This window comes from Trachurus trachurus (assembly GCF_905171665.1).
Source record: "Trachurus trachurus genome assembly, chromosome: 11".
Classification (NCBI taxonomy): domain Eukaryota; kingdom Metazoa; phylum Chordata; class Actinopteri; order Carangiformes; family Carangidae; genus Trachurus; species Trachurus trachurus.
The window spans coordinates 10,305,913-10,325,390 of record NC_139904.1 but is presented as its reverse complement, the minus strand read 5'-3'; the positions used below and the strand labels follow the sequence as shown (position 1 = coordinate 10,325,390).

Below are 19,478 nucleotides of genomic sequence, written 5' to 3'. Positions count from 1 at the left end.
ACGGTTCGCTCTGCTAACCGCTATCACTGCCAAACTACCCATAATATCAACTGTCACTTCCGGGGACGGGTTTCAAAATAAAAGTCACAACCTGAAACTGGAGTTATCCCACGATTTTGATTTCTTTGATTTTCAGTGTTCATTCTATGTGTAATAACGATAAATACTGCCCTCTTAACCGTAGCATACACAGAGAATGGTGAAGATGGCGATGAGGAGGAAGAAACAGATAACCATAACCAATGTTAAAAGAAATTAATAAATAAACCAAACAAGAGGGAATCACTTAATAATGATAGTGAAACATCATTCAGCTGCTCGGAGTGTGGAAAAACATTTGGTCACAGTGGACACTTGAGATTTCACACAAGAGAGAAACCATTCAGCTGCTCTGAGGAGCTTTGCTGACAACACATACAGGGGGGATACCATGTAGTAAAAGGTTTACACAACCATATACAATGGACAATTGACTAATACATGTGCACTTATAAGGTGTACAATTGGGTACCAAATGAAATGTGTTGTTGAATAATATAGCAGCTATTACAGCACAGTACATCAAATGACGACTTATCAGACAGGTGATTGTAATCATATTTAACATTCAACAACTCCATGTATCAGTACTAACATTCATATAATATTGTAGCATTTGTGTATATGAATGTCAGGTGAGGCCCACCTCTTATTATTTCACTCTGGTAACCCTCTGTACACAGAATCCCACAAAGTAGGTCAGGTAATCACACACATCTGGGTGGGCACTGGGCAGGCTGTAGACCACAGGTGAAAAATGTCAAGCCTTACCCATAGATGGCTCCTCGAATGGAGAATGAATAGCCTACTTATGATGAGTGAAAAAATATATATACAGAATCAAATACAAAACAGGTAGGCTACACATCACAGTTTCTCTCAAAGAACACAGGTGTAAGACTTAAGATAGGTTATAAGAAAGGACTGAAGTCAGTTTCCTCATTCAGTCCATGAAAATGATCAGTTATTGTTGAAAAGTGTGTCACCTATTAAAGCAACAACTAAACACAACCACTGACAAACACAGATCTTGGTTTCAGATTTCAAAGGGCTGGACAAACAGGAACTTTCTGTTGCACCTTCAGCAACATAACGAGTGTTTTATTTTGAAGAGAAGAGAACGCGTTACACCGGAAGTAGTTCTTCCGGAAACCATAGACGGTGAAACGATGCAGCGTCTGATAGCAGGACAGTGAAACCGCAGTGTTGTGTGTGAGTGTGTGTCTGTGTGTGTCTGAGTGAACATGGCTAAAGTCCAGGTGCTGAGAGCGCTGGTGGAGCAGCGACTGAGTTCGGCCGTCGAAGAGATCTTTGTTCTGATCGAAAGAACCGTGGCGGAGTACGAGGAGGAGCTATGTCGGTCAGAGCAGGAGAAGCAGCGACAGAGGAAACAACTGGACGCTTTGTTAAACCCTCGGGTTACGTTACAGACAGGCACAGCAGGTGAGCCGGTTTATTCCTTATTTCAACCATTTACCTGCCTCACCCAGTAAAAATGTAAGCAAACCAGCTACAGTCACCATGGCAACCTCTGAGTGGGGGGGGACACACAGCTGATTTAAATCAGCTGATTAGAGGAGGCTGTGACGTCACTGACCCGAAAGATTTTCATTGAAAAAAAAAATACTGTGCTTTAGTAATTGCATGTTACCATGAAAAACTATTTTTGTACTGTGAAACAAAGTTTTGAATAAAAAAAAAAAATTAGTCAAAAAATACTAAAAAACCGCAGGTGACATGAAACTACTGTTTGCTCTGCTCATAGCACTTTCTGCTCATTTTAGAGCATATTATGATGATCATACATGATGCAACGATTTTCTTTACATAATGTAATGTTTGGCTTCTATTGTGTGTATGTTTTGTAACCCATGCCAGTGGCCATTTAAAGGGGACATATTATGGAACATGCCTGTGCATATTCTCATTTGTCCAGGTCATAGTATAGTCGAAAGCAACTGGACTTGGTTATTTGTCAAATAACCAAGTCCAGTTACTTTCGATTTAAACTCCTTTGAGATTATGGAACATATTATCTCTTTTGGAAGGTTCATTAACATGCTGTATATTTGAGTGTTAAAGTAACACCATCGCAAATTTCAATTCTTTGTTTGGCCACTAGATGGGGCCAGTGGTGCAGCGTATCAGATATAAACATAGCGTGCCGTTCAGGAGGTGGGGCTAAGCGCCTGGCCGGCTTGTCTCATAACAAAAAGGAATTCTGCATTTTCTCCACAGGCACTACACTGTTGGCTATATTTTGTGTACAGATAATTATGGCTCCCCTGGACCCATTTATTGCATATTTCAGTTTTTTTTATTTTATTTTATTGCTATTACTGCTGTATTTGCGATAGTGCTACTTTAAACCTGCCTTTTGGCCTCCAAAATGTGAGAACTGACAAAAAAATCTGTAATTTTCAGGCTCTCTAGGTTGAAATCCATGTGGTTTTATGAGCTGTTCTTTCAGTTGGCATACAATGATGTCAAACACGTCGTATCGTATGTGTTATGTAACGTTATCCGCTGCTCCATTTAAACAAATGCACATGGCTGAGAGGAGCGAAACCAAAACAGCGGAAAAGCGAACGGACTAGGATAGTTCCCCTTTAAAAGAGAGTTGTGATGTTTGATCCTTGGGGTACTTTGACCGAAGCATGTCACAGACATGTCTTTAAGACACCTGGGAACTATTTTAATTTGTGGAAAAGGGGCAGAATATGTCTTCTTTAAGTTCAATGGACAATAAAGTAGTCTAAGTCAGAGTCAGAGTTTTACACAATGTCTGTCCTTCATCCTGTCCTGCAGACGACCAGCGGTCGCAGGTGGATTCAGAGGAGCAGCAGGAGTGGAGCTCCAGTCTGGACCAGGACGACCCACCAAAGCCTCCACACATTAAAGAGGAACAGGAGGAGGAACTCTTGACCAGTCTGAAGGAAGAGCAGCTCCAAGGACTGGAGGAGGCTGAAAGCACCAAGGTCACATTAACTCCTGTCCCTGTGAAGAGTGAAGATGATGAAGAGTGTTGTCAGTCGTCACAGCTTTGCCACAGTCGGACTGAAAACAGAGGAGCAGAGCCTGCAGCCAGCAGCTCCACTGGACACGTGATAACAGACGCTGATGGAGAGGACTGTGGAAGATACAGACCAGAACTGGACCCAGATCCTGACAGACATTTAGGACCTGATACAGATGTAAAGGCCGACGGCTCTCCTGATTTTATCATTGAACTCGGTAATGATGAGAAAGAGATGAAAGATTTAAACGGTGTGAAAATCACTGGTAAAAACACTAAGAGATCAGCCAGCTGCTCTGTGTGTGGTAAAGTATTTGTTCATGAAAAGAATGTGAGAAGACACATGGTCAGTCACACGGGAGAGAGACCGTACAGCTGCTCTGTGTGCGGTAAAACATTTGGCCGTCCTACAACCCTGAAGGCACACATGATAACACACACAGAGGAGAAACCATTTAGCTGTTTCGCGTGTGGTAAAACATTCAAATACAGAGTTAGTTTCACACAACACATGACGCTCCACACGGGCGAGATACTGGCAGAACCATTTAAATGCTCCGCCTGCGGGAAAACATTTCTTCGCAAGGATGTCCTGAAGAGTCACATGATCACGCACACGGGAGAGAAACCGTTCAGCTGCTCCCAGTGTGGCAAAACCTTTGGGCGTAAAACAAACCTGAAGGCACACATGAGAATCCACACGGGAGAGAAACGCTTCGGCTGCAGTGTTTGTCACAAAAGGTTCACGTGGCATCATCAGGTCAAAACCCATCAGTGTGTTGTTGGTCACTCAGCCGAGTGTGGAGGATCCTGACCAACCAGGGACCATGTGACTGACTCCCACAGTTACAGTATATGTTAGTTTCTTAACTATCATGTGTTGGACAAACAGGAACTGTCTGTCACTTATATTGTAACTTGAGCAAAAAAAGCAAAAATCAAGGGTTTTATTTTAAAGATCAGAGAATAAATTGTGCTGGAAGTGATTGTTCTTCCTGTCGCAAGGGGGGTTTAGGGAGTGTGTGAGGTTTGCTGAAGCTGCTAAAGAGATCTGATCCTGTTTGAAAGAACCACAGCAAAGAAGAAACTATATGTGGCTGAGAAAACAAGAACCAGCAACAACAGGAACCACTGGACGCTGTTTCAGTCCCCAGAGCAGGTCAGTTCTCGTTCTGCCACCCTGCACTGTCTCCTTCCCCTCATATGTGTCCAACCCTAAACCAAACCCACCATGGCTTCCTACTGTGAGGCTTGGAGGAGTTCATCATTACCTGTTCTGATACATAATGAGGCCTCTCATATTTCACTTTAACCTCAGGGATAATTTCTTCCTGCTTAATCATAGTTTGTATTTTTTACGCTATGTACAGTATTATATGTTTGAAATGCTCCTTTACTATCCCTAAATGAGGGCAGTTTGCCCCATAAAATTTGAGACAGTGCAAGTACATTTTTCATCTACTTGCACATGTGCAACCAGTAAATTTGCTGTTTTGTTTTTTTAACACTCAAAGAGTCTGGAATTTGTCGTTACAGGTGTCAGGCCAAGGTCTAAGAGGACCATAAATGAATGAACAAGGTACAAGGAAATGTGAATATTTGCTTTGCGTGTTGATTTACAGTGTGCACCCCTAAATTTTCTGCTTGCTAGTCTCTCAAATGGCAAAACTGGAGCCTTGTGAGTATATAAATGACGTCACCGACAGCTAAAGTGTTGAGACTAGAGCTGCGACAAGAAAGGGTGCACATTTTTTTCCCTACAGAATGATGTGATGGATGTAATTGAATTTTCTATTAGTAGCGTAACTTTAATTTTTGAAACGGATACATCTCTTTTTTCATTCTTGTAAGAACACCTACCTTTCTGGCCTCTCATGTGGCTTTGACACCCTGAAGGAAAGCCACAACAATTGTGTAAAGAAAAACTAACAATGAGAACAGTATGAAAGTGTTGTTTTTTTTAAGGAATAATATTACTGGTTTGAATAGCTATGGTTACATTAATATGACATTAGTTAAAATATCCAGATGTGAGGTTCTGAGCCTTAAGTTTGAAGTCTGACCATGAAACTACTGTTTTACATACATGTCCGTTAATCTGTGTCCAACTCTGTCCTGCACTCGTCCAGCAGAGTAAAGAAGCAGCAGCAGGAGTGGAGCTCCGGTGCGGACCAGGACGACCCAGAGCCTCCACCACACGTTAAAGAGGAACAGGAGGAACTCAGACTGAAGAGAAGAGAAGAGAAGCAGCTCAACTGAACAGATGGAAACAAGACACTGGCGGAGAGGAGAGGACTGTGGAGGACCAGGACCACACAGGGACTCAGATCCCAGAGAGACTTTATAGAACTGATACTAATGATGTCAAAGCTGAAGACTATTGGGACTGAGGATTGAAGTAGGTGATGACTACATTCACATGGGAGATTTGGGAACTGTTAAGTTTGTGGTGAAAGTGTTCCAGGGAAGCAGGACTTAAAGGGATAGTTCACCCAAAATTCAAATTTCACTCATTATCTACTCACCCTCATGTGGAGAAGTTTCAGAGTCCTCTGTGCCTTCTCTGAGTTACAGCGGGGCTCGGCGCAGCACTGCATGTCCATATGACGGTTGCGAACGGACACCACTTTTCTTCGTCCAAAAAGACACACCAAAAACCATCCAAATACCTCCATAGTGTTCGTCTGTAATGTCCGCCTTGTATTGAAGCCCCAACATGAGAAATTGTTCTGAAAAAAATTAAATAAGTCTATATTTCAAGCTTGTTTGTAGCGGAAGCTCCTCTTCCTGGTCCGTCCAAATCTCGCGCGATTTGTGCTGGCGTCAGTAATCGCATTGACGCCGGCGCAAACTTCACATGAAATATTGAGAATAAAAACGATTTGTTTGTACAGTTTGTTAGAAACACAGAGAAGGAGTCCACACACTGACTCGGACTAATCTTTGCAACATAACAACAGAGATGGGTGAAGATCTGGAGACTTAATGAATAAAGTGTGTGAATACTGACACAAGGAAACTAAACAGGAAAAACGGATTTACTGTAGAAGCTCTGTAATAAACAGAAAAATAAAACTTGATCAAAAAAGAGGAAAGTTTGCAGAATGAAGTTGTTTCCTTTTCTGTCTGAGGGAGCAGGGCATGATGGGAAACGGTGAAGTGAAGTGATGATTTAGTTGCTGTGGCTGCAACTCTTTTATATTGTGTTTTATATTTTCTACACAACATCAATAACCTTTATTTACCAGTTCACCAGTTTCACCAGTGACCTGCCTCCTCATGATGCTCTGTCTGTTCGTAGGGCGAATGAGAAAAGCAGCATTAGCTCTGGTAGTGGCCGTCACGTTGACCTCACAGCGCTCCCTGCTTTTCAGCATAAAGCTCTAACCATGATTCGTCAGTCACATATTGGAGGTCACTGTGATGTCATTGTCTGGTCATGTGACTCTTAAAACCAAACTAAGAGGATTATTGTTTCCTCTTCAGTCTGTGATTCCTTCTTCGGCTGCTGTTTTTATACTCACACAGAAGAAGAAACAAGCCCGTGGACAAACTGATTGATTGATTGTTTGATTGGTTGTGTGATTAATTGATTGACAGATGAAGCTGAATGTGTTTCTGCTGCTCATCTGTTGCGTCTGTCTGCAGAGACGTGACTGCAGTCTGCCCAACTACACACCTGCAACCCCACCGCTGCAGGTAGGACAGGACAGGTGCATGCTGGGAAAAAATTACACCATGAACAATAAAACAAAATAGCCTGTATGTACGGTAAATGCTGTTAATATTTATTAGATAACTACTATGGGGCATCCCATCTTTACTACAAGACATGGGTATATCTAATTGTTACTGTCCTGTTGTCGATAAAGTTAACTCAACAATGCGTCAGGCCGAGGAGGTCAGAGGTTACTGGTCTAGATCCAGAGTTTACTGAGACCCTGAACCATCATAGAGACAAGTTTCAGATCCAACACCGAGCAAATAATGTTTTATTTTTTACTTTCATTGATGTCGCTGTGTTAAATGTTTGTACTTTAAATCCAGATCTTGTTTCTTTGGCTCAGGTTGAAGTGGCCGTGGTTTCGAACACTAACATCAGGCATGGCTTCGTTCGACTTCCTGGACTCTGTCGACGCCTGAAGAGACGCAGAGTCACTGTCCTGGTAAACACACATCTACACAGTAGGTTGGATAAAGAAGGTGACGGTGGGGAGATGAGAGAGTTAGAAACAGCCTGTCTAAACGTATCTTATCTCACTTATCTCAGTGTAACCTGGAGAAGTTCTGCTGGCGGAGACGAGGTCGAGGTCAGGGCCGGAGGCAGAAGAATCAGTCTGGTCAGGTGTGTCGTTGTCCACGGGGCTCCAGGTGTTCACATTTCTTTCTCCACAGTCTCTGAACCACAACCACCTTCAAATAATAAAAATGTTGTCACTCAGAGGGCGAACAACATCACTAACCGAACTTTGTTACTACAATCCTGTTTTCCATTAGCACTCTCCTTTTGTCTTTTCACATGAAAATACCAATCTATTGTATTGGGAGTATGAAATAAGAATCTGGAAACTCCATCTTTTGTGCTGTTGCTTAAACATGTCATAGACAAAGTGTTAATACAGGGTATTGTTTGTTTCATGATTTATATATAGTTTCTTTTTTATACAAAAAAACGAAATTAAACAGAAGCCATTAAAACGTGTTCCCATTTTAATGTTTTCACTTTCTACTTTTTTCTGTTCCTGAAACTTTTTATTTGAATGTGAATTGAATTGTTCTTGTCATTTAACTCTCCTAACAATTCAATAGGTTATTTAGCTACAAAGATAAGACATTAAAGTTTAAACTGTTAAACTGTGTTTATTTGTCATTTTTCAACCAATATTACAGTCATTTATTCCATCACTCCCGTCCAACGTGAACATCTCCAACACACCAAAACTGACGAGAGGAAGTGAGGCATATGCACCTTCAAAGTAAAGTTACTTTATTGCATTTTTTTTAATTATATTTTCATACAGCGGCTTGCAAAGAAACCCAGCAGACTAGTCAACCAATCAGAAACGTAAGACAGTATTACTAAATTACTTACATTATTTGGTTAGTTACATTAGATCTAGTTATCTACCACATGCACATGGGCTAAACACTGTTGCATTGTTTTGTTCATTTCATATGTGGGACAATACAACTGTGTATTTATATAAAGTTTGTATCCAACCTTAACAATGACTCTTGAAAATATATTTTACATTTATAAATACACAGCATTTGTGGTCCGATTTAGAGACGCGATTTATTTGATGCTTTTTATTTTGAAGTAATTGTACCGGAAGTGTACGTGTGTTGTTTGACGTCACGTCTCGGTTAAAGGCCGCGGACAGAAAACAGAGTCGGTAACAGTCGGTGGTCTGACCAGGTCTCGGTCTCCGTTTCTCCGGTGGATATAAGTACTAGACCGGGTCTCTCCGCCGGTTTTCAACGGCTGGTTCTTTCCTCCCCGGTTCCCACTCTGTTGGTCAAATGACGTCGGTTTCAACGGATTAACGTAAGTGTTCGTCCCCGGAGCTAAGTGGCTAACGTTAGCATGCTAGCAGGCTAACCGTTAGCATTAGCAGGCAAAACATCTGGACTGTTGTGTGACTGACTGGTTCGTTTAAAGTTGTTTTTTTCATACTGAACATATTCAGTTCCTCGCGTCGTCACTCAGACTAACAAGTAATAATAGCTGAGTTAAATTATTAACTAAATTAGCCTGTGGGCTAACCTGCTGCTAACCCGGCGGATCTTTGTTGTGAGTTTGGACACAAACAGAGAAATGGCCCCTGTGATAACGTTATTGTTATTCTGGTATTTGTGTGTATGTTTTGCTATATTGTTTCCCCCCTCGCATATAATTGTGGATTCTTAATCTGTAGTGTTCAGGTGTTGGTGATCATGTGTTCTGTTGTGTTTCTGTCTGCGTCAATGTTGTGATTTGTATTAGTTCCAGGAAGAATAGCTATGCTAAGGGACATCCAATAAATGAAATGAAAATGCAGTTTATTATCTGCTTATAACAGAACTTGAAGTTATTCTTTAGTTTATTAAATACATCTTCATTTTCCTTTCCTTTGGGATCAATAAAGTGTCTCTAAATCCAAAATAATATTTATGTGAGGTACAAGGTTATCTGTCCAGAAACGATAAATCAGTCTCCAGAAAGTGTAATTATTTTTGAAGCCAAAATATGAGACTGTTGTTGTTGTTGCCTTTTTCTTTACTTGCATTCATGTCGGCGTGCTGATAGCCAAACCAAACCAGACCTTTGAGAACAGCTCAAAAACTTTGAAAAGTTTATATGAGTAATCTTAGAAAATGCTAAACAGATTAAGAAGTAACGAAAACAGCCGTTGCTCCAAATGTAAATGTTCACAGACTTGATTCTGATTGAATGGTTGATGATCTGCTCTGTTTTATCTTTCCAGGTGTCAGCAGCCAGGAGTCTTGAAGCAAGTCAGTAAAGTTCATTCACTATGTAAAGCGACTGACGGAGGAAACCAGCAGTGAGACAGACAGACAAGCAGACAGCAAACGGGCGGACAGAACCAGTGGGGAGCGGGTATCAGGTCGTCAGGGTGGCTGCGGTGTCGTCCTGGTGGAGGAGCAGGCTGATGGAGAGTGACTGTCGGATCCCTGTGGCGTGCTGTCGGCCTCGCGTCCTCGTCTTTCACGCTCTGTTCTGGGGCCTCGTCTCGCTTAGGTGAGTGTGTTTACACAGAGGTCAGAGGTCACTCTAGATTTCACAGTTTAGAGATTAGCTGGTCAACACTGTGCAACATTTAAAGGAAGAGTTCACCAAAAAATGAAATTACGCGGGATCGTAGTCCAACGAAATCTTTATATGGGAGTCAATAGGGCCCGACACAAGAACGTTCATAAAACTACACAAAAACCTTGTAATATTCCTCCTTACTGCTCATCCACTGCAATCTAAGTGTCCTGAAGGGATATAGTCCAGAGTTTACTTGAAACAACGTCATTTAGGACATTTTTACAGCCTAAACCAGGGGTGTCAAACATGCGGCCCGCGGGCCAAAAACGGCCCGGCGGAGGGTCCAATCCGGCCCGCTGGTTGAATTTGGCGTAAGCATAGTATTGTTGAAATTGCATATATTTTTTATCAAGAGATTTCAGGTTGTTCATAATATGTTTTGTAAAAGTAGAGTTAATCAACTGTAAACATCTTAATAATGCACTAAAACAAAGGGAAAAATTCAAAGTTCTTCTCATTTATAGGTTAAAATACTATTATTTCACTGGTCCAGCCCTCTTGAGATCAAATTGCGCTGTTTGTGGCCCCTGAACTAAAATGAGTTTGACACCCCTGGCCTAAACAGTCCTGTATTGCGCTCTAACATTCACGCGCCCCAGGCAAATTCAGTACAGGACTGTTTTCTCTCAGGAGGTGGAGGAGACCGAACACAGAGCTAAAAGAACATAATAAAGACACTGACAGAAACCTTAAACTATCTCAATCCAGGACCACAATCCTGTGTAATGTTCTTTATTGTTTTGTTGTGTTTCAGAGTCTTTGGTGCAGCGCTGCTGAGCGACGTGAAAACTACAGGTACTACAGTTCGTTCAAATTAAAATAAAACATGTCTGAAATGGTTGTCTAGTCTCAGTCTATCAGGATGGCCATGAGAGAAATGAAAGCTGCTTTTCTCAGTCCGATCTCTGACCTCTCTCCTTCTTCTGCAGCAGCGAAGCCGTCGTCGACCCCCTGCTGGCTGCTGGAGGAGTTTATAGTGACGACATCGTGTTCACAGTGCACGGCCTTCCAGTCTGTAAGTGCTCAGTTGTGTTTTCACAATGACTCAAATGTCAGAGCGTCCTTTTCCGATAATAAAGTTCTTTGACTTTGTTTAGGAACAAACGATTTGTGTGTTTATGGATCTGTAGCTGTGTGTTTTTTCTTGTTTCAGAAGTCGTGGTCGGCCTGTGAACTGACGGGATACGTGGAGGGAGTCAACTGCACCAAATCCAACAAAGACGAGTACAAGAGGTGAGACTGTTGCACTGAGACCGCCATGAGTCCCATGATCAACATCGTGGTTGAGAGGAAGAAGGAAAAACACACTGGAGGAAAATTATTCTGTTCACACTTAAAGGGGAATTGCCGTTTTTTTTTTACATTCTGGACCTTATTTCTAGCATAAAATACGATCATTTACTCACCCAGATAACTTTGGTGTCATTACAAGTTGTTCCGACGAAATTAGCTCCAGCCGAGAGCCGCGTGTATCCATATGATGCGATCTAATTCCATCGGAACGACTTGTAACAATACCAAAGTTATCTGGGTGAGTAAATGATCGTATTTTATGCTAGAAATAAGGTCCAGAATGTAAAAAAAACCTGCAATTCCCCTTGAATAGTCAAATGAGTGGACATAAAAGAGAAGGAGGAAGCAATTTTATAAGTTGTTCAAACATTTAACATAAAAGTCTCCATTTCTGATTCTCTGAATATGAACGAATCAGACGTCACCATCCCTCAACATCTTTTATTATCTCATTTCATGCTCGACTATTTTTCTCCATTACATCAGTACATGGTTAGCAGCTCAATGTTCATGTTTTCTAATTGTTTCAACTTTTCTAATATAAATCCTGATTTAAAATGACCTGACCCAGATCTTGACAGGCCCAGGAGATGTAAACGTGATGTTTGAAACTATTAATTCTCATATTTTCATGTGGTAACACTTCATAATAAGTACACACTATGAAGCATTAGTTAAGATTTAAATACTGAATTAATCATTATAACACATGAATATTCATTAGTATGTAGTTTATAAACACAGTTAGAAATGTTTTACTCATCATTGATTAGCACTAACTGTATTTATTAACTACATACTAATGAGTATTCATGCATTATAAATGAAGAATTCAGTATTTATTAATGCTTAACTAATACTTAAAAGTGTGTACTTATTATAAAGTGTTACCTTTCATTTGTGAATAAGAAGTTACATTTACTTATCATTGAACCTTATAGTGCTTTTAAAGGTTTGGTCGCTTTTCCGCTGATTTGCTAACCCTCCCTTCGGCCATGTGCATTTGTTTGCAATGAAGCTGGCAAGAAATCAATCCATTGAGCGGTGGATAACGTTATATATCATATATGATGTTACAACGTGTATCTTTGTGTAGTCTTATCTGTCATAAACAAGAGATTACGGGTAAAAAAATAAAAAAGTAGCATAGTTCGGCCAAAAATCCTTCATAGTTCCTCTTTAAATGTCATACAGTGGTCCTATTGGAAGTATATTGATTGCCCAGCCCTCATATGTGCCCCCTTCCTCTTCCCCCACACAGCTGCCGCTCTGCAGTGATGGAGGAGCATCTCTTCTGGAAGTTTGAGGCGGCCATGTTGGGGATGACGGTTGTCTTTGCCGTCCTTGTGGTCGTCCGTCAGCGCTGGCTCGACCGCCTCGCCTCCGAGAAGGTCCGCAGACAGATCGAGTCCATCTAGGGAACCAGAGAGTTTTATCCTGCAGCGTTATTTTACCAAGAAGTGGAGTTTCAACTGATCCAGATTCAGAGTTTGGACTGAATACAGACTGGGATGGATCAGGGATCGGGACTAAAGAAAGCTGCAGGAAACTGGACTTTTTGTTGAAGGCAGAGCAAAAACCAGCAGCGGTGTAAAGTCTGAGCCATTTGAACTCCTGTTTCCTTTCCTTCATCAATAATGAAATTGTCATTAAAATTATTCAAATGTCAAATTGTCCATCAAGAGTTTTTACATTTCATTCCAAGATCTCAACACAGGTCAAATACCAAATTTAATCTCTTGGTCAGCAAATCTTGATGGAGAATTTAACCTTTTAAAATCGATAATTAAAAAAAAAAAATTAAATTTGTTTTTGAGATGAAGAAAAACCGGACCTCAGTCAGTCAGTGTTCCTCGTTCTCAGTTAAACTCCTCCCACAGTGTTTCATTTTTGAACCCCGTCCTTCACCTGATTGGGCGACTTCACCCATTGCTGGACTCTGATTGGTCCCTGCCTCAGCGTTTCAGACCGGACAACAAATGACGGCAGCGGAGACGTCGTCATCGTCACCAGAGCGTCCGATTGGTTGGAACAAATCTGACGAGCTCAGCAGTTCAGTGGAGGAGCCGATGAAGACGATGTGAAGCTTTCTTCACCGTTGAGCTGCTGTGTTTTTAAGCAACAGGTGGATTTGTTTTTTTGTTTTTTTGGGGATTTTTCTCATTTTAGGGTTCAACTGTAAATAAGTTTGGTTTTGTTTTTCTGTGAAGTTTTAGAGGAAATAAATTGGAAGAGGAAACTGATGAATCTGAGCCACAGTCTGTTTTTAAAAGGACCAAACATGAAACCTCAGGACACAAAACTTTAATTAAAACTTTTTTGTATTTATACAGACTTTGGTTGAATCAGCAAAAACCTGGATTGTTAATCATTTATACATTTTAAGTTCCATTTTCACACACATCAATATGAAAACAAACTGGAGGTACAGACACACAGCACACTTTACACTCTGTTGGTTTGTTTAATGAGTTTAAACATGAAATATGACTATGGAAGAAAAACTTGTGTTGTGTGTGTTTAAATTATATTTTCCTTCACCAATTAAAAAAAAAAAAAAAAAAGTTAAAGTGTATCCAGCGGTTTAAAAATCAAAAGTGAAGATAAGAAATCTAAAACAATAAAAATCAGCTTCAACATATACAAACTTTTCTTCACCATTAACAAAATAAAAATAATAAAAACCTTAAATACCCTCAGTCCTGATTGGCCGACCACTGCAAGAGGCGGGTCTTCGGGTTAGTGACATCATCTGTCACTTCAGAGAGCTTGAGCTTGAAACAGTCTCTGTCGTCTCATTGGCTGAGATGAAGCTGTCAGTTGATCGGCTCGTAGGCCGTCGACGAGTCCGCCGCCCGCTTGCGTGCGCAGACACAGAGTCCGCCCAGCAGCAGGAGGACGATGGGCGTTCCCATACCGACCGCCATGATGGCGATAACCAGCGGAGAGAAGGAGTCGACGGGAGGAGAGCCGACGCCGACCAGCACCGTCCTGAAGGACAGGAAGTGACAGTTAATCTACAGGTTAACGACACCGATCAGAAACAATCAATATGAAGTATATTTCTGCATATTTAGGTGAAAGCTGGTAACTTAAACCATAGATGTTTTGTTTATTCATTTATTTATTTTATTCATTATTATTACTATTATCGTTTTATTCAGTTATTCTACCTTGTTCTATTTCTTCTTTATCACAATACTTTTTCTTCTCCTTCAGAGCAGTGGTTGTCAGACTTTTTTACACCAAGGACCCCTAAACTGACACAAATTATTGAATAACGTTACTTTTTTTTAGCCAATTTACGTTCAAATTAGGGCCAACGGTGTCAATTTTTGGAAAAATGTAGAGAAATTTCTGTAAAAAAAATTTAATATTTCTGGAAAATAGTGGTAAAATTTTGAGAAAGGTTGGGGACCCCCTTGAACCTTCTCAAGGACCTCTGAGGATATGGGACCATGGGGTGGGAGAGAGAGGATTTACTGAATTTGTAATTTGTTTATGTGTTCAACTAAAAAATGCCAATAAACAGACTTTTCAAAAACAAATAATCAATATGAACAAGACCACTGACCAGCTGAGGAAGCGAGTGCTGTCGTAGAACGGTTCCCCTGCGAGGCCGAAGCTCACGTTGAGGCCGTAACCCTCTGGGTCCAGGTAAAAGCCCCGCACCAGACCGGATGCCGCCGCCATCGTCTCATTGCTCTGAGGCCGGGGGTCGGAGTGACGGCACGGCGTGGCGTCCTCCGTGACGGGGCGAGGCCGACGGTACGCCACCGGCTTCCACTGGACGTAACCCAGAACGTCAGAGCTGCCGTTCACCGACGAAACCCACTGAGACACCTGAGACGTCAAAGGGTCAGAGAGGTTCATTATCTTTAAACATCTGGTGATCTGCAACATTTATTCATTTATTAACAATCAATCTGCTGATGTTTTTCCCCAGTAAACCGACTGATCAGTGAAGCTAAACATCAAACACGTCCCCGCTTGTCTTTCAGAGTCCAAGTGATGTGTTCAGGCGTGACTGGACCAACCATCAATTGATCAACCACATTAAACACTAGGGCTAAAAGATCGATCTAAGAATTTTATCTTTCAAATGAAGATCGATATGAATCGCAAAGTTGATTTTTTAAAAGGGACAGTTAAACATTTTGGCAAATTGGCCCATTGCCATAATCCCTATAGTTTTAGGAGTAGGTTCGTTACCTCTAATTGTCGGTGCAAGCTGTTTTTTATTCACCACGCTATGAGAAAATAACAGAACGTTACGAGACAGAGTTGTTTTCGAGGTAACTGCAGAGACTGCTTGCTGAAAAACTGCCCCCGACGGGAACGCGCATCAGCGGTTGCATGAATTTTTCTCTAAAACAACTCCATCTCGTAATGTCCCGTTATTATCTCATAGCGTGGTGAATGTGCAGGTCACAACTTGTCCACCAGAGCGTTTTGGAGTTGTTGGATTGTGTATTTGATGAGTTTGATGAAGGAAACCAAGAAATCCCATGAGCCTCCGTAGTGTAGCTCTGAGCAGCTCGTGGCTCTGCTCCGCCGTTCTAAAAATAGCTTGCACTGACAATTAAAGGTAACAAACCTACTGCTATGACTATAGTGATTATGGCAATGGGCCAATTTGCCAAAATGTTGAACTATCCCTTTAAACCAAGCCCTATTAAACCCCCTGTGTGGAAGTATTCATTACCTTGAATATCGACGGCGTATACTCGTCATCGATGGATTGAAGGACTTCCACTCTGCTCAGAGGATTAGCCCCGCCCACCGCCTCCAGCTCCAACATGAACCTCGAATGATTCGCCCGCGGCAACAAACCGTCGATCCACACCTTCACCTGGGAGGAGTTGGCCGTGTGTATGAGGCGGGGCCAGGACTGATCACGCCCCTCCGAATCAAACACGGACAACTGTGGAGCAAAAAAAAACAAAAAAAAACACAGAGACTTATTGATCATGTGTTTAAAGGACAATTCCAGGCGAATTCAACTCGGGGGTGTATTTTCCTATCATTTTAGGTCTAAAAGAAGGAATCTGAAGATTTTCAGTTTAATCGCTCCTGTTTTGCGGTAGTTGTGTCTGTCCCTGCATCGCCCCGGCAGCGATGAATGGGAGTGGATGTAAGTTCCGCTGTTTAGGCTGTTTACAGCCCTCAAAGCCGCAATTTTTTCTCCATAGATAGCGTCAGATGGCTACTCAAACATGCACCGAGAAGTTTATTTACTTCAAGCAAGCCGACATGTTTGTAAAACTAGATCTAATTCAAAGTCTCCCGGAGTCTCGCGCGAGACCCAGTTGCCGTACGCGGTGTGTTCAGGTGCAGTGGGAAAAGCTACCGTTTGTGTCATAAACACAGGAATATCAACTCTTTACTTGCTTCAAGTAAAAAAAACTTCTCGGCGCATGTTTGAGTAGCCACCTGACGCTGTCTGTGGAAAAAATGTACACTTGAAGCAAGTCAAGAGTTGATATTCCTGTGTTTATGACACAAGCGGTAGCTCCGACTGCGCCTGAATACACCGCGCACTGCAACTTCGGGCTCGCGCGAGACTCCGGGAGACTTTGAATTAGATCTAGTTTTACAAACATGTCGGCTTGCTTGAAGTAAATAAACTTCTCGGTGCATGTTTGAGTCTCCATCTGACGCTGTCTGTGGAAAAAAATTGCGGCTTTGAGGGCTGTAAACAGCCTAAACAGCGGAACTTACATCCACTCCCATTCATCGCTGCCGTGGCGACGCAGGGACAGACGCAACTACCGCAAAACAGGAGCGATTAAACTGAAAATCTTCAGATTCCTTCTTTTAGACCTAAAATGATAGGAAAATACACCCCCGAGTTGAATTCGCCTGGAATTGTCCTTTAACAGCTCAGTTCATTCACATCAATACAACACCGACCAAAACACGAGACAGCGACGATACAAAATGTCAGAAACAAACTAAATATTTGTGTTAAATCATATTTTTGCACAAAGTTAACATTAGATTAAAATAACAATAAACCCCACAGGTTCACATGTCGGACGTTAAAGGTCATGTGACCCTGGTGTCGCCGTGACGACGGTAAGCTCAGCTGTTCGTATGTATATGTGGATGTCCGACCTGAAGGCAGAACGACTCCTTGGTGGCGCCGGCGGCCGATCCGCAGAGCAGAGAGACGGGACCCGACAGGTTGAGACGAGACCAGGTGAAGTCCTGCAGCTCGTACGGAGGGAAGAGGTCAGAGGTCGGATCGGCCGTGTCGTTGACGTCGTCGTACTCCCAAAGCTGAGGGAGAAAGAATGAAAACATTAGAGATCCAGATTTTATTTTTCTCTCGGTACATCAAAGAATTTAAAAACAGAGCAAAAGTGTATTGATAATATTCTTTGACAAACTATTTCTGGTTCTCTGCAGATTTAAGGTGGACAGACTCGATGTTAAGGTGGATGTTTCTGACCCTGCGAAAGACGATGGCGGAGCTGTACTGGATGCTGCTCTCTGGCTCCACCCTCACACTGCCGCTGGTGTTACGAGCCAAAAACGGCTTCCAATCGACCTTAAAGATAGAAAACAAAGCAGAATATTAAAGGGATAGTTCAACATTTTGGCAAATTGGCCCATTGCCTTAATCCCTATAGTTTTAGCAGTAGGTTTGTTACCTTTAATTGTCGGTGCAAGCTATTTTTAGAACGGCGGAGCAGAGCCGTAAGCTGCTCAGAGCTACGCTATGGAGGCTAATGGGATTTCTTGGTTTCCCTATAGTCAAACTCATCAAATACACAATCCAACAACTCCAAAACGCTCTGGTGGACAAGTTGTGACCTGCACATTCACCACGCTATGAGAAAATAACACAACGTTACGAGACAGAGTTGTTTTAGAGGTAAATTCATGCAAAATCGCTGATGCGCGTTGCCTTCAGATGCAGTTTTTCGGCAAGCAGTCTCTGCATTTGCCTCGAAAACAACTCCATATCGTAAAGTTCTGTTATTATCTCATAGCATGGTGAATGTGCAGGTCACAACTTGTCCACCAGAGCGTTTTGGAGTTGTTGGATTGTGTATTTGATGAGTTTGACTATAGGGAGTATCATGGCAATGGGCCAGTTTGCCAAAATGTTGAATTATCCCTTTAAGAAAACATGTGAATGTGCCGCAGCAGCACGTGTGACTCTGTGGTTTCAAGTTTTTTTTTTACCTCCAGAGTAGACGAGGTAGAGTTGGTGTGGACGAGCAGCACGGTCGGCGCTCCCACGGTGCAGTACAAGTAGTGCAGAGTGTCGTTGTCCCCCACAGCTCGCAGGTGCAGCAGGTCGCCACCAGGTGGGAGCTCAGGCGCGCCGGGGTTCAGCTGCACTGACACCTGAAGGAGGGAAGAAGAGGAACTGAGGTCACATCATCATCAATCAATCATTACTGATCAAAGGCCAACTATGACTGAGTGATCAATGGCTCATTTTACTAAAGAGGTTCTACTCGGTGTCTTTAACTTTGTGGTGTCACATTAAAACATTTCTCTTTAAATAAACTCTTTCTTGCAAAATGATGGTCTCCCTCCTTTAAGGTAAATTAAAGCAGAAGCTTCAACCTTTCACTTCCAGAATAAATCTAAAAGTTAACAACCTACTTCAAGGTGAACATCAATTGAAACTAGATGTTTTTCTGTGTCATATTAACTCTCTGTGTCTTACACTGGTTCACTACTTCATTAGTTTACCTTGACTTTAATGACATGTTAGTGATCTATTGTTTCTAACATTTTATCAGAGGTAAACAAAATGAAAATCGATACTTCTTTCCGTTTTTAACAGGTTTAACATGAAAAATCTCAGAAATATTCTCTTTGGTTTAAAAAAAAATCTCAGGAATTTTCTCTTTGGTTTAAATATTTTTTTAAAAAGTCAAATATTTCTCTGTGTAATTAAAGTGGCAAATTAAACTACATGAAACATTTTCTGTGTTAAATAATCTTCTTTAAACACAAGGGGGAAGCCTCAACAGTTTAACACCCGACTTTAAGGTCAAAATGTATTCTTACAGCATTGAAAAGAGACTTTTGGAGGTTGTTGTTCATCGGAACTGTACAACAACACTTTCACTTCCTCTGCTCTCTCTCTCCTTCCGCGTCTTTACCTCGATGTTTTCCGACACTTCCGGGTTTGACTTTGAATATTTACTTTTTCCCTCACCTGTCGTTTGAAAGTTTCTCCTCCGCCGAACCAGGCGAGACACGAGCTAAAAACAGAAAAGAGAAAAATCACCGAACCGACTCCACATCTCACCGCGGCCGCCATCTTTGTTGTTGCTGCGGAGCCGCGGG

General features: G+C 41.8%; 3 protein-coding genes across 3 annotated transcripts; 2 read left to right on the top strand and 1 right to left on the bottom strand.

Moving 5' to 3' along the window:
* Positions 1-1,283: 1,283 nt before the first annotated feature.
* Positions 1,284-7,541, top strand: LOC310993943 (uncharacterized protein; the record flags this gene model as incomplete). Its single annotated transcript, XM_083982427.1, has 6 exons — positions 1,284-1,482; positions 2,848-4,214; positions 4,592-4,634; positions 5,188-5,453; positions 6,656-7,240; positions 7,326-7,541. 2 exons carry the CDS (start codon positions 1,284-1,286, stop codon positions 3,867-3,869), a joined length of 1,221 nt encoding a protein of 406 aa, XP_083838553.1. The 3' UTR covers positions 3,870-4,214; positions 4,592-4,634; positions 5,188-5,453; positions 6,656-7,240; positions 7,326-7,541.
* An 871-nt stretch (positions 7,542-8,412) lies between these two features.
* jtb (jumping translocation breakpoint) lies at positions 8,413-13,391 on the top strand. Its single transcript, XM_083982062.1, has 6 exons — positions 8,413-8,603; positions 9,523-9,797; positions 10,624-10,664; positions 10,799-10,884; positions 11,023-11,102; positions 12,424-13,391. The coding sequence occupies exons 2-6, from the start codon at positions 9,709-9,711 to the stop codon at positions 12,578-12,580; spliced, it is 453 nt and encodes a 150-aa protein (XP_083838188.1). The 5' UTR covers positions 8,413-8,603; positions 9,523-9,708; the 3' UTR covers positions 12,581-13,391.
* A 59-nt stretch (positions 13,392-13,450) lies between these two features.
* On the bottom strand, positions 13,451-19,465 carry glmp (glycosylated lysosomal membrane protein). Its single transcript, XM_083982051.1, has 7 exons — positions 19,348-19,465; positions 18,357-18,521; positions 17,617-17,715; positions 17,280-17,444; positions 15,868-16,086; positions 14,737-15,005; positions 13,451-14,153 (listed from the first exon to the last, which is right to left on the bottom strand). Exons 1-7 carry the CDS (start codon positions 19,450-19,452, stop codon positions 13,979-13,981), a joined length of 1,197 nt encoding a protein of 398 aa, XP_083838177.1. The 5' UTR covers positions 19,453-19,465; the 3' UTR covers positions 13,451-13,978.
* Between the last annotated feature and the right edge of the window lie 13 nt (positions 19,466-19,478).